At 45.6% G+C, this 15,121-nt stretch overlaps 1 protein-coding gene across 2 annotated transcripts in view; it reads left to right on the top strand.

The window, feature by feature from the left end:
* Positions 1-15,121, top strand: part of LOC139413916 (ATG7 autophagy related 7 homolog (S. cerevisiae)) — a 127,331-nt gene that overhangs the window by 46,922 nt on the left and 65,288 nt on the right. For both annotated transcript variants that reach the window (XR_011634847.1, XM_071161774.1), the window contains exon 17: positions 3,818-3,898. Coding sequence is in view for 1 of the 2 variants with exons in the window: in XM_071161774.1 (XP_071017875.1) it covers positions 3,818-3,898 (81 nt within the window). In the remaining variant the exon portion in view is untranslated. The remainder of the gene's footprint in view (positions 1-3,817; positions 3,899-15,121) is intronic.

The following is a 15,121-nucleotide window of genomic DNA, read 5'->3' as shown; positions in this document are numbered from 1 at the left end:
TACAGCTGTGATGGTTTCTGGGTAAGTCTCAGAGCGAATACAGCTGTGAGGGTTTCTGGGTAAGTCTCAGAGCGAATACAGCTGTGAGGGTTTCTGGGTAAGTCTCTAAGAGTTTTCCACATCTGGATAGTACAACATTTGCCCATTTTTTATTATTTTCTAAATTCTTCAAGCTCTGTCAAGTTGGTTGTTGATCATTGCTAGACAACCATTTTCAGGTCTTTGCAGTAGATTTTCAAGAAGATTTAAGTCAAAACTGTAACTCGGCCACTCGGCAACATTCATCGTCTTCTTGGTAAGAAACTCCAGTGTAGATTTGACCTTGTGTTTTAGTTTACTGTCCTGCTGAAAAGTGAATCCATCTCCCTGTGTCTGGTGGAAAGCAGACCAAGTTTTCCTCTAGGGGAAAAAAAGTCCTTAACGATGACAAGCATACTCATAACATGACGCAGCCACCACTATTCCTGAATATATGGAGAGTGGTGCTCCGTGATGTGTTGTCCTGTTTGGGGCAAATCGAATACAAAAAGAGAATTGCATAGCCACATATTTTTTTTGCAGTATTACTTTAGTGCCTTTTTACAAACAGGATGCATGTTTTGAAATATTTGTATTCTGTACAGGCTTCCTTCTTTCCACTCTGTCAATTATGTTCGTATTGTGGAGTAACTACAATGTTGTTGATCCATCCTCAGTTTTCTCCTGTCACAGCCATTAAACTCTGTAACTGTTTTAAAGTTACCTTGATGGACAATACTTATTACATTACTGAGAAGAGTCCATGATGGACAATACTTATTACATTACTGAGAAGAGTCCATGATGGACAATACTTGTTACATTACTGAGAAGAGTCCATGATGGACAATACTTATTACATTACTGAGAAGAGTCCATGATGGACAATACTTATTACATTACTGAGAAGAGTCCATGATGGACAATACTTATTACATTACTGAGAAGAGTCCATGATGGACAATACTTATTACATTACTGAGAAGAGTCCATGATGGACAATACTTATTACATTACTGAGAAGAGTCCATGATGGACAATACTTATTACATTACTGAGAAGAGTCCATGATGGACAATACTTATTACATTACTGAGAAGAGTCCATGATGGACAATACTTATTACATTACTGAGAAGAGTCCATGAAGGACAATACTTATTACATTACTGAGAAGAGTCCATGATGGACAATACTTATTACATTACTGAGAAGAGTCCATGATGGAGTCTCCTTTCATCACTTATTCATTCGATTCCAGAGAGAGCCCCTTCTCTCTTTTCTGCCACCTCTGTATTTGTATTTTTCTCTCTCTTTCTCTCTCTCTCTTTCTCTCTCTCTCTTTCTCTCTCTCCCTCTCTCTCCCTCTCTCTCTCTGTCTCTCTCTGTCTCTCTCTCTCTCTCTCTCTCTCTCTCTCTCTCTCTCTCTCTCTCTATCTCTCTCTGTCTCTCTCTCTCTCTCTCTCTCTCTCTCTCTCTCTCTCTGTCTCTGTCTCTGTCTCTCTCTCTCTCTCTCTCTCTCTCTCTCTCTCTCTCTCTCTCTCTCTCTGAGCCCTCTCTCCCTCTCTCTGAGCCCTCTCTCCCTCTCTCTATTTTCTCCCTCTCCACATCCATCACTTCCACTTCCATGATGATTGGAGCAGAAAATAAATAAAATATTAATGTGTTGTAATACCAGTTAAACACCAGATGGCGGTGTTGTCACACGGTTCACCTCATAGACTGTTCACCTCATAGACGGTTCACCTCATAGACGGTTCACCTCATAGACGGTTCACCTCATAGACTGTTCACCTCATAGACGGTTCACCTCATAGACGGTTCACCTCATAGACTGTTCACCTCATAGACGGTTCACCTCATAGACGGTTCACCTCATAGACTGTTCACCTCAGACGGTTCACCTCAGACGGTTCACCTCATAGACGGTTCACCTCATAGACTGTTCACCTCATAGACAGTTCACCTCATAGACGGTTAACCTCATAGACGGTTCACCTCATAGACGGTTCACCTCATAGACGGTTCACCTCATAGACGGTTCACCTCATAGACGGTTCACCTCATAGACGGTTAACCTCATAGACGGTTCACCTCATAGACGGTTCACCTCATAGACGGTTCACCTCATAGACGGTTCACCTCATAGACGGTTCACCTCATAGACGGTTCACCTCATAGACGGTTCACCTCATAGACGGTTCACCTCATAGACTGTTCACCTCATAGACAGTTCACCTCAGACGGTTCACCTCAGACGGTTCACCTCATAGACGGTTCACCTCATAGACGGTTCACCTCATAGACGGTTCACCTCATAGACGGTTCACCTCATAGACGGTTCACCTCATAGACGGTTCACCTCATAGACGGTTCACCTCATAGACGGTTCACCTCATAGACGGTTCACCTCATAGACGGTTCACCTCATAGACGGTTCACCTCATAGACGGTTCACCTCATAGACGGTTCACCTCATAGACGGTTCACCTCATAGACGGTTCACCTCATAGACGGTTCACCTCATAGACGGTTCACCTCATAGACGGTTCACCTCATAGACGGTTCACCTCATAGACGGTTCACCTCATAGACGGTTCACCTCATAGACGGTTCACCTCATAGACGGTTCACCTCATAGACGGTTCACCTCATAGACGGTTCACCTCATAGACGGTTCACCTCAGACGGTTCACCTCATAGACGGTTCACCTCATAGACGGTTCACCTCATAGACGGTTCACCTCATAGACGGTTCACCTCATAGACGGTTCACCTCATAGACGGTTCACCTCAGACGGTTCACCTCATAGACGGTTCACCTCATAGACGGTTCACCTCAGACGGTTCACCTCATAGACGGTTCACCTCATAGACGGTTCACCTCATAGACGGTTCACCTCATAGACGGTTCACCTCATAGACGGTTCACCTCAGACGGTTCACCTCAGACGGTTCACCTCAGACGGTTCACCTCATAGACGGTTCACCTCATAGACGGTTCACCTCATAGACGGTTCACCTCATAGACGGTTCACCTCATAGACGGTTCACCTCATAGACGGTTCACCTCAGACGGTTCACCTCATAGACGGTTCACCTCATAGACGGTTCACCTCATAGACGGTTCACCTCATAGACGGTTCACCTCATAGACGGTTCACCTCATAGACGGTTCACCTCAGACGGTTCACCTCATAGACGGTTCACCTCATAGACGGTTCACCTCAGACGGTTCACCTCATAGACGGTTCACCTCAGACGGTTCACCTCATAGACGGTTCACCTCATAGACGGTTCACCTCATAGACGGTTCACCTCATAGACGGTTCACCTCAGACGGTTCACCTCATAGACGGTTCACCTCATAGACGGTTCACCTCATAGACGGTTCACCTCATAGACAGTTCACCTCAGACGGTTCACCTCAGACGGTTCACCTCAGACGGTTCACCTCATAGACGGTTCACCTCATAGACGGTTCACCTCATAGACGGTTCACCTCATAGACGGTTCACCTCATTCACCTCATAGACGGTTCACCTCATAGACGGTTCACCTCAGACGGTTCACCTCAGACGGTTCACCTCATAGACGGTTCACCTCATAGACGGTTCACCTCATAGACGGTTCACCTCAGACGGTTCACCTCATAGACGGTTCACCTCATAGACGGTTCACCTCATAGACGGTTCACCTCATAGACGGTTCACCTCATAGACAGTATGTATTACATCAGTAAATCTCTGTTTTTAACTAGAGTTGTGGAAAGTACGTGATACTTTTCTTATCTTTCTCAGATCAGAGGGTTTCTGTCCAGATTTGACAACGTTCTACCGGCCAGTCTGGCGTTCGACAAATGCACTGCCTGCTCACAAATCGTAAGTACTGTTCTTATAGAGACACCACACACACACACACACACACACACACACACCACACACCACACACCACACACACACACACACACCTCATTGATATAGTGGTGAAGGTCCAGTTGATTGTAAAGAGAACCACATGGAGTGTATCAGAATGAAGTGTGTTGTTGATGTCACTGTCATCTGGTAGTAGTTAACACACACACCACACACACACACACCACACAGGCTGAAGTGTTATTACCCTGGAGACCTATGGGTGTTGAAAGTGTTCACATCCCATAAACCTGTGTGTCTGTCTGCAGTGTTCAGCAGTGTTGGTCAGGTTGGCATCGTGGGCATAGCTAATGTTAGAGGCAGTCCTCTTGGCCGCAACGTTTGACTGTTTTCAAGTTTTACAGTGAAATGCTGAATACAACAGGTATAGTAGACCTCACAGTGAAATGCTGAATACAACAGGTGTAGTAGACCTTACAGTGAAATACTGAATACAACAGGTGTAGTAGACCTCACAGTGAAATGCTGAATACAACAGGTGTAGTAGACCTTACAGTGAAATGCTGAATACAACAGGTGTAGTAGACCTTACAGTGAAATGCTGAATACAACAGGTGTAGTAGACCTTACAGTGAAATGCTGAATACAACAGGTGTAGTAGACCTTACAGTGAAATGCTGAATACAACAGGTTTAGTAGACCTCACAGTGAAATGCTGAATACAACAGGTATAGTAGACCTCACAGTGAAATGCTGAATACAACAGGTGTAGTAGACCTTACAGTGAAATGCTGAATACAACAGGTGTAGTAGACCTTACAGTGAAATGCTGAATACAACAGGTGTAGTAGACCTTACAGTGAAATGCTGAATACAACAGGTGTAGTAGACCTCACAGTGAAATGCTGAATACAACAGGTGTAGTAGACCTCACAGTGGAATGCTGAATACAACAGGTGTAGTAGACCTTACAGTGAAATGCTGAATACAACAGGTGTAGTAGACCTTACAGTGAAATGCTGAATACAACAGGTGTAGTAGACCTTACAGTGAAATGCTGAATACAACAGGTGTAGTAGACCTTACAGTGAAATGCTGAATACAACAGGTGTAGTAGACCTTACAGTGAAATGCTGAATACAACAGGTGTAGTAGACCTTACAGTGAAATGCTGAATACAACAGGTGTAGTAGACCTTACAGTGAAATGCTGAATACAACAGGTGTAGTAGACCTTACAGTGAAATGCTGAATACAACAGGTGTAGTAGACCTTACAGTGAAATGCTGAATACAACAGGTGTAGTAGACCTCACAGTGAAATGCTGAATACAACAGGTGTAGTAGACCTCACAGTGAAATGCTGAATACAACAGGTGTAGTAGACCTCACAGTGAAATGCTGAATACAACAGGTGTAGTAGACCTTACAGTGAAATGCTGAATACAACAGGTGTAGTAGACCTCACAGTGAAATGCTGAATACAACAGGTGTAGTAGACCTCACAGTGAAATGCTGAATACAACAGGTGTAGTAGACCTCACAGTGAAATGCTGAATACAACAGGTGTAGTAGACCTTACAGTGAAATGCTGAATACAACAGGTGTAGTAGACCTTACAGTGAAATGCTGAATACAACAGGTGTAGTAGACCTTACAGTGAAATGCTGAATACAACAGGTGTAGTAGACCTCACAGTGAAATGCTGAATACAACAGGTGCAGGCCCAGATGGCATCCCCAGCCGCGCCCTCAGAGCATGCGCAGACCAGCTGGCCGGTGTGTTTACGGACATATTCAATCAATCCCTATACCAGTCTGCTGTTCCCACATGCTTCAAGAGGGCCACCATTGTTCCTGTTCCCAAGAAAGCTAAGGTAACTGAGCTAAATGACTACCGCCCCGTAGCACTCACATCCGTCATCATGAAGTGCTTTGAGAGACTAGTCAAGGACCATATCACCTCCACCCTACCTGACACCCTAGACCCACTCCAATTTGCTTACCGCCCAAATAGGTCCACAGACGATGCAATCTCAACCACACTGCACACTGCCCTAACCCATCTGGACAAGAGGAATACCTATGTGAGAATGCTGTTCATCGACTACAGCTCGGCATTCAACACCATAGTACCCTCCAAGCTCGTCATCAAGCTCGAGACCCTGGGTCTCGACCCCGCCCTGTGCAACTGGGTACTGGACTTCCTGACGGGCCGCCCCCAGGTGGTGAGGGTAGGCAACAACATCTCCTCCCCGCTGATCCTCAACACTGGGGCCCCACAAGGTTGCGTTCTGAGCCCTCTCCTGTACTCCCTGTTCACCCACGACTGCGTGGCCACGCACGCCTCCAACTCAATCATCAAGTTTGCGGACGACACAACAGTGGTAGGCTTGATTACCAACAACGATGAGACGGCCTACAGGGAGGAGGTGAGGGCCCTCGGAGTGTGGTGTCAGGAAAACAACCTCACACTCAACGTCAACAAAACTAAGGAGATGATTGTGGACTTCAGGAAACAGCAGAGGGAACACCCCCCTATCCACATCGATGGAACAGTAGTGGAGAGGGTAGCAAGTTTTAAGTTCCTCGGCATACACATCACAGACAAACTGAATTGGTCCACTCACACAGACAGCATCGTGAAGAAGGCGCAGCAGCGCCTCTTCAACCTCAGGAGGCTGAAGAAATTCGGCTTGTCACCAAAAGCACTCACAAACTTCTACAGATGCACAATCGAGAGCATCCTGGCGGGCTGTATCACCGCCTGGTATGGCAACTGCACCGCCCTCAACCGTAAGGCTCTCCAGAGGGTAGTGAGGTCTGCACAACGCATCACCGGGGGCAAACTACCTGCCCTCCAGGACACCTACACCACCCGATGTCACAGGAAGGCCATAAAGATCATCAAGGACATCAACCACCCGAGCCACTGCCTGTTCACCCCGCTATCATCCAGAAGGCGAGGTCAGTACAGGTGCATCAAAGCTGGGACCGAGAGACTGAAAAACAGCTTCTATCTCAAGGCCATCAGACTGTTAAACAGCCACCACTAACACTGAGTGGCTGCTGCCAACACACTGACACTGACTCAACTCCAGCCACTTTAATAATGGGAATTGATGGGAAATGATGTAAATATATCACTAGCCACTTTAAACAATGCTACCTTATATAAATGTTACTTACCCTACATTATTCATCTCATATGCATACGTATATACTGTACTCTATATCATCGACGGTATCCTTATGTAATACATGTATCACTAGCCACTTTATACTATACTATGCCACTTTGTTTACATACTCATCTCATTTGTACATACTGTACCCGATACCATCTACTGTATCTTGCCTATGCTGCTCTGTACCATCACTCATTCATATATCCTTATGTACATATTCTTTATCCCCTTACACTGTGTACAAGACAGTAGTTTTGGAATTGTTAGTTAGATTACTTGTTATTACTGCATTGTCGGAACTAGAAGCACAAGCATTTCGCTACACTCGCATTAACATCTGCTAACCATGTGTATGTGACAAATAAAATTTGATTTGATTTGGATTTGATTTGAGGTGTAGTAGACCTTACAGTGAAATGCTGAATACAACAGGTGTAGTAGACCTCACAGTGAAATGCTGAATACAACAGGTGTAGTAGACCTCACAGTGAAATGCTGAATACAACAGGTGTAGTAGACCTTACAGTGAAATGCTGAATACAACAGGTGTAGTAGACCTTACAGTGAAGTGCTGAATACCACAGGTGTAGTAGACCTTACAGTGAAATGCTGAATACAACAGGTGTAGTAGACCTCACAGTGAAATGCTGAATACAACAGGTGTAGTAGACCTTACAGTGAAATGCTGAATACAACAGGTGTAGTAGACCTCACAGTGAAATGCTGAATACAACAGGTGTAGTAGACCTTACAGTGAAATGCTGAATACAACAGGTGTAGTAGACCTCACAGTGAAATGCTGAATACCACAGGTGTAGTAGACCTTACAGTGAAATGCTGAATACAACAGGTGTAGTAGACCTCACAGTGAAATGCTGAATACAACAGGTGTAGTAGACCTCACAGTGAAATGCTGAATACAACAGGTGTAGTAGACCTCACAGTGAAATGCTGAATACAACAGGTGTAGTAGACCTCACAGTGAAATGCTGAATACAACAGGTGTAGTAGACCTCACAGTGAAATGCTGAATACAACAGGTGTAGTAGACCTTACAGTGAAATGCTGAATACAACAGGTGTAGTAGACCTCACAGTGAAATGCTGAATACAACAGGTGTAGTAGACCTTACAGTGAAATGCTGAATACAACAGGTGTAGTAGACCTTACAGTGAAATGCTGAATACAACAGGTGTAGTAGACCTTACAGTGAAATGCTGAATACAACAGGTGTAGTAGACCTCACAGTGAAATGCTGAATACAACAGGTGTAGTAGACCTTACAGTGAAATGCTGAATACAACAGGTGTAGTAGACCTTACAGTGAAATGCTGAATACAACAGGTGTAGTAGACCTTACAGTGAAATGCTGAATACAACAGGTGTAGTAGACCTTACAGTGAAATGCTGAATACAACAGGTGTAGTAGACCTTACAGTGAAATGCTGAATACAACAAGTGTAGTAGACCTTACAGTGAAATGCTGAATACAACAGGTGTAGTAGACCTTACAGTGAAATGCTGAATACAACAGGTGTAGTAGACCTCACAGTGAAATGCTGAATTACAACAGGTGTAGTAGACCTCACAGTGAAATGCTGAATACAACAGGTGTAGTAGACCTCACAGTGAAATGCTGAATACAACAGGTGTAGTAGACCTTACAGTGAAATGCTGAATACAACAGGTGTAGGTAGACGTCACAGTGAAATGCTGAATACAACAGGTGTAGTAGACCACACAGTGAAATGCTGAATACAACAGGTGTAGTAGACCTGACAGTGAAATGCTGAATACAACAGGTGTATTAGACCTCACAGTGAAATGCTGAATACAACAGGTGTAGTAGACCTCACAGTGAAATGCTGAATACAACAGGTGTAGTAGACCTGACAGTGAAATGCTGAATACAACAGGTGTAGTAGACCTGACAGTGAAATGCTGAATACAACAGGTGTAGTAGACCTCACAGTGAAATGCTGAATACAACAGGTGTAGTAGACCTCACAGTGAAATGCTGAATACAACAGGTGTAGTAGACCTCACAGTGAAATGCTGAATACAACAGGTGTAGTAGACCTCACAGTGAAATGCTGAATACAACAGGTGTAGTAGACCTCACAGTGAAATGCTGAATACAACAGGTGTAGTAGACCTTACAGTGAAATGCTGAATACAACAGGTGTAGTAGACCTCACAGTGAAATGCTGAATACAACAGGTGTAGTAGACCTCACAGTGAAATGCTGAATACAACAGGTGTCGTAGACCTCACAGTGAAATGCTGAATACAACAGGTGTAGTAGACCACACAGTGAAATTCTGAATACAACAGGTGTAGTAGACCTCACAGTGAAATGCTGAATACAACAGGTGTAGTAGACCTCACAGTGAAATGCTGAATACAACAGGTGTAGGTAGACCTTACAGTGAAATGCTGAATACAACAGGTATAGTAGACCTCACAGTGAAATGCTGAATACAACAGGTGTAGTAGACCTCACAGTGAAATGCTGAATACAACAGGTGTAGTAGACCTTACAGTGAAATGCTGAATACAACAGGTGTAGTAGACCTTACAGTGAAATGCTGAATACAACAGGTGTAGTAGACCTTACAGTGAAATGCTGAATACAACAGGTGTAGTAGACCTCACAGTGAAATGCTGAATACAACAGGTGTAGTAGACCTTACAGTGAAATGCTGAATACAACAGGTGTAGTAGACCTCACAGTGAAATGCTGAATACAACAGGTGTAGTAGACCTCACAGTGAAATGCTGAATACAACAGGTGTAGTAGACCTTACAGTGAAATGCTGAATACAACAGGTGTAGTAGACCTTACAGTGAAATGCTGAATACAACAGGTGTAGTAGACCTCACAGACTTAGACTTTACAAACCCTTTAACCCACAATGCCGTTCAAGAAATAGAGTTAAGAAACTATTGACTAAATTAAAGTAAAAAATAGAAAGTAACACTATAAAATAACAATACCGAGGCTATATACAGTGTGGAGACTATATACAGGGTATTACGGTACAGAGTCAATGTGGAGGCTGTATACAGGGGGTACCGGTACAGAGTCAATGTGGAGGCTATATACAGGGTATTACGGTACAGAGTCAATGTGGAGGCTATATACAGGGTATTACGGTACAGAGTCAATGTGGAGGCTATATACAGGGTATTACGGTACAGAGTCAATGTGGAGGCTATATACAGGGGGTACCGGTACAGAGTCGATGTGGAGGCTATATACAGGGTATTACGGTACAGAGTCAGTGTGGAGGCTATATACAGGGGTTACCGGTACAGAGTCAGTGTGGAGGCTATATACAGGGGTTACCGGTACAGAGTCAATGTGGAGGCTATATGCAGGGGGTACTGGTACAGAGTCAATGTGGAGGCTATATACAGTGGGTACCGGTACAGAGTCAATGTGGAGGCTATATACAAGGGGTACCGGTACAGAGTCAATGTGGAGGCTATATACAGGGTGTTACGGTACAGAGTCAATGTGGAGGCTATATACAGGGGGTACTGGTACAGAGTCAATGTGGAGGCTATATACAGGGGGGTACCAGTACAGAGTCAATGTGGAGGTTATATACAGGGGGTACCAGTACAGAGTCAATGTGGAGGTTATATACAGGGTGTTACGGTACAGAGTCAATGTGGAGGCTATGTACAGGGGGTACTGGTACAGAGTCAATGTGGAGACTATATACAGGGGGTACCGGTACAGAGTCAATGTGGAGGCTATATACAGGGTGTTACAGTACAGAGTCAATGTGGAGACTATATACAGGGTATTACGGTACAGAGTCAATGTGGAGGCTATATGCAGGGGGTACTGGTACAGAGTCAATGTGGAGGCTATATACAGTGGGTACCGGTACAGAGTCAATGTGGAGGCTATATACAAGGGGTACCGGTACAGAGTCAATGTGGAGGCTATATACAGGGTGTTACGGTACAGAGTCAATGTGGAGGCTATATACAGGGGGTACTGGTACAGAGTCAATGTGGAGGCTATATACAGGGGGGTACCAGTACAGAGTCAATGTGGAGGTTATATACAGGGGGTACCAGTACAGAGTCAATGTGGAGGTTATATACAGGGTGTTACGGTACAGAGTCAATGTGGAGGCTATGTACAGGGGGTACTGGTACAGAGTCAATGTGGAGACTATATACAGGGGGTACCGGTACAGAGTCAATGTGGAGGCTATATACAGGGTGTTACAGTACAGAGTCAATGTGGAGACTATATACAGGGTATTACGGTACAGAGTCAATGTGGAGGCTGTATACAGGGGGTACCAGTACAGAGTCAATGTGAAGGCTATATACAGGGTGTTACGGTACAGAGTCGATGTGGAGACTATATACAGGGTGTTACGGTACAGAGTCAATGTGGAGGCTATATACAGGGGGTACCGGTACAGAGTCAATGTGGAGGCTATATACAGGGGGTACTGGTACAGAGTCAATGTGGAGACTATATACAGGGGGTACCAGTACAGAGTCAATGTGGAGGTTATATACAGGGTGTTACGGTACAGAGTCAATGTGGAGGCTATATACAGGGGGTACTGGTACAGAGTCAATGTGGAGACTATATACAGGGGGTACCGGTACAGAGTCAATGTGGAGGCTATATACAGGGGGTACCAGTACAGAGTCAATGTGGAGGCTATATACAGGGTGTTACGGTACAGAGTCAATGTGGAGGCTATATACAGGGGGTACCAGTACAGAGTCAATGTGGAGGCTATATACAGGGTGTTACGGTACAGAGTCAATGTGGAGGCTATATACAGGGTGTTACGGTACAGAGTCAATGTCGAGGCTATATACAGGGGGTACTGGTACAGAGTCAATGTGGAGGTTATATACAGGGTGTTACGGTACAGAGTCAATGTGGAGGCTATATACAGGGGGTACCGAGTCAGTGTGCTGGGTTACAGGTTAGTTGAGGTAATATGGAGGTGGGGGTACAGGTTAGATGAGGTAATATGGAGGTGGGGGTACAGGTTAGTTGAGGTAATATGCACATGTAGGTGGGGGTACAGGTTAGTAGCAGCAGTGTACAAAACAAATGGGAGGTCAATGTAAATAGCCCGGGTGGCCATTTGATTAATTGTTCAGCAGTCTTATGGCTTGTGGTTAGAAGCTGTTGAGGAGCCTTTTGGACCTAGACTTGGCGCTCCGGTAATGCTTACCATGCGGTAGCAGAGACAACAGTCTGTCTATGACTTGGCTGACTGATGGAGGTGTTTAGTCACAGGGTCCTTAATGGTGCTAGGGTACCGTGCGGTAGCAGAGAGATCAGTCTATGACTGGGCTGACTGAAGTCTTTGACCATTTCTTTGGGCCTTCCTCTGACACCGCCTGGTATAGAGGTCCTGGATGGCAGGAAGCTTGGCCCTGGTGATGTACTGGGCCGTAAGCACTACCCTCTATAGTGCCTTGTGGTCGGAGGACGAGCAGTTGCCATACCAGGCAGTGATGCAACCAGTAAGGATCAGGGGACCCATGCCAAATCTTTTCAATCTCCTGAGGGGAATAGGCCTTGTTGTGCCCTCTTCACGACTGTCTTGGTGTGTTTGGACCATGATAGTTTGTTGGTGATGTGGACACCAAGGAACTTGAAGCTCTCAACCTGCTCCACTACAGCCCCGTTGATGAGAATGGGGGCGTGTTCTGTCCTCCTTTTCCCGAAGTCCACAATCATCTCCTTAGTCTTGATCACATTGAGGGAGAGGTTGTTGTCTGTCCTGGCACCACACGGTCAGGTCTCTGACCTCCTCCCTATAGGCTGTCTCGTTGTTGTCGGTGATCAGGCCTACCACTGTTGTGTCGTCTGAAAACTTAATGATGGTGTTGGAGTCGTGTTGGAGTCGTACCTGGCCGTGCAGGCATGAGTGAAGAGGGAGTACAGGAGGGGACTGAGCACGCACCCCTGAGGGATCCAGGATGTCCAGGATCCAGTTGCAGAGGGAGGTGTTTAGTCCCAGGATCCTTAGCTTAGTGATGAACTTTGAGGGCACTATGGTGTTGAACTCTGAGCTGTAGTCAATGAACAGCATTCTCACGTAGGTGTTCCTTTTGTCCAGGTGGGAAAGGGCAGTGTGGAGTGCAATAGAGATGGCATCATCTGTAGATCTGTTAAGGCGGTATGCGAATCGGTGTGGATCTAGGGTTTCTGGGATAATGGTGTCGATGTGAATCATGGCTGCCGACGTGTGTGTGTGTGTGTGTGTCATTGGTTAAGAGCCAACACAATCCATCTCTTTCCCATCAGGCTTTGTGGTCTCTAGTGTTGAGCGCTTTGATTGGCTGCAGAGGGGTACAGTAAGCCTGAGGGTGAAATAGAGAACCCACGCCCTTCTCTTTCTCTCTCTCTTCCTCTCTCTCTTCCTCTCTCTCTTTCTCTCTCTCTTCCTCTCTCTCTTCCTCTCTCTCTTTCTCTCTCTCTTCCTCTCTCTGTCTCATCTTCCTCTCTCTCTCTTCTCTTCCTTCTCTTCTCTTCCTCTCTCTTCTTTCCATTAAATTCAAAGTGGCTTTATTGGGAAACATATGTTTTATATTGCCAAAGCAAGTGTAAAAATAATAAACAAAGTTGATTAACAAATGTAACAACAATAAACTTTTAGAAATTTGAACAGGAAATATTATATATATAAAGTTAAAAAATATATATACACTGCTCAAAAAAAATAAAGGGAACACTAAAATAACACATCCTAGATCTGAATGAATGAAATATTCTTATTAAATACTTGTTTCTTTACATAGTTGAATGTGCTGACAACAAAATCACACAAAAATTATCAATGGAAATCAAATTTATCAACCCATGGAGGTCTGGATTTGGAGACACACTCAAAATTAAAGTGGAAAACCACACTACAGGCTGATCCAACTTTGATGTAATGTCCTTAAAACAAGTCAAAATGAGGCTCAGTAGTGTGTGTGTGGTCTCCACGTGCCTGTATGACCTCCCTACAACGCCTGGGCATGCTCCTGATGAGGTGGCGGATGGTCTCCTGAGGGATCTCCTCCCAGACCTGGACTAAAGCATCCGCCAACTCCTGGACAGTCTGTGGTGCCACGTGGCGTTGGTGGATGGAGCGAGACATGATGTCCCAGATGTGCTCAATTGGATTCAGGTCTGGGGAACGGGCGGGCCAGTCCATAGCATCAATGCCTTCCTCTTGCAGGAACTGCTGACACACTCCAGCCACATGAGGTCTAGCATTGTCTTGCAATAGGAGGAACCCAGGGCCAACCGCACCAGCATATAGTCTCACAAGGGGTCTGAGGATGATCTCATCTCGGTAACTAATGGTAGTCAGGCTACCTCTGGCGAGCACATGGAGGGCTGTGCGGCCCCCCAAAGAAATGCCACCCCACACCATGACTGACCCACCGCCAAACCGGTCATGCTGGAGGATGTTGCAGGCAGCAGAACATTCTCCACGGCGCCTCCAGACTGTCACGTCTGTCACATGCGCTCAGTGTGAACCTGCTTTCATCGGTGAAGAGCACAGGGCGCCAGTGGCGAATTTGCCAATCTTGGTGTTCTCTGGCAAATGCCAAACGTCCTGCACGGTGTTGGGCTGTAAGCACAACCACCACCTGTGGACGTCGGGCCCTCATACCACCCTCATGGAGTCTGTTTCTGACCGTTTGAGCAGACACATGCACATTTGTGGCCTGCTGGAGGTCATTTTGCAGGGCTCTGGCAGTGCTCCTCCTGCTCCTCCTTGCACAAAGGCGGAGGTAGCGGTCCTGCTGCTGGGCTGTTGCCCTCCTACAGCCTCCTCCACGTCTCCTGATGTACTGGCCTGTCTCCTGGTAGCGCCTCCATGCTCTGGACACTATGCTGACACACAGCAAACCTTCTTGCCACATCTCGCATTGATGTGCCATCCTGGATGAGCTGCACTACCTGAGCCACTTGTGTGGGTTGTAGACTCCGTCTCATGCTACCACTAGAGTGAAAGCACCGCCAGCATTCAAAAGTGACCAAAAC

This window comes from Oncorhynchus clarkii, chromosome 7, assembly GCF_045791955.1.
Source record: "Oncorhynchus clarkii lewisi isolate Uvic-CL-2024 chromosome 7, UVic_Ocla_1.0, whole genome shotgun sequence".
In the NCBI taxonomy this organism is placed as follows: domain Eukaryota; kingdom Metazoa; phylum Chordata; class Actinopteri; order Salmoniformes; family Salmonidae; genus Oncorhynchus; species Oncorhynchus clarkii.
Note: the sequence above shows the minus strand (reverse complement) of the source record. Positions and strands in the feature narration are given on the sequence as shown.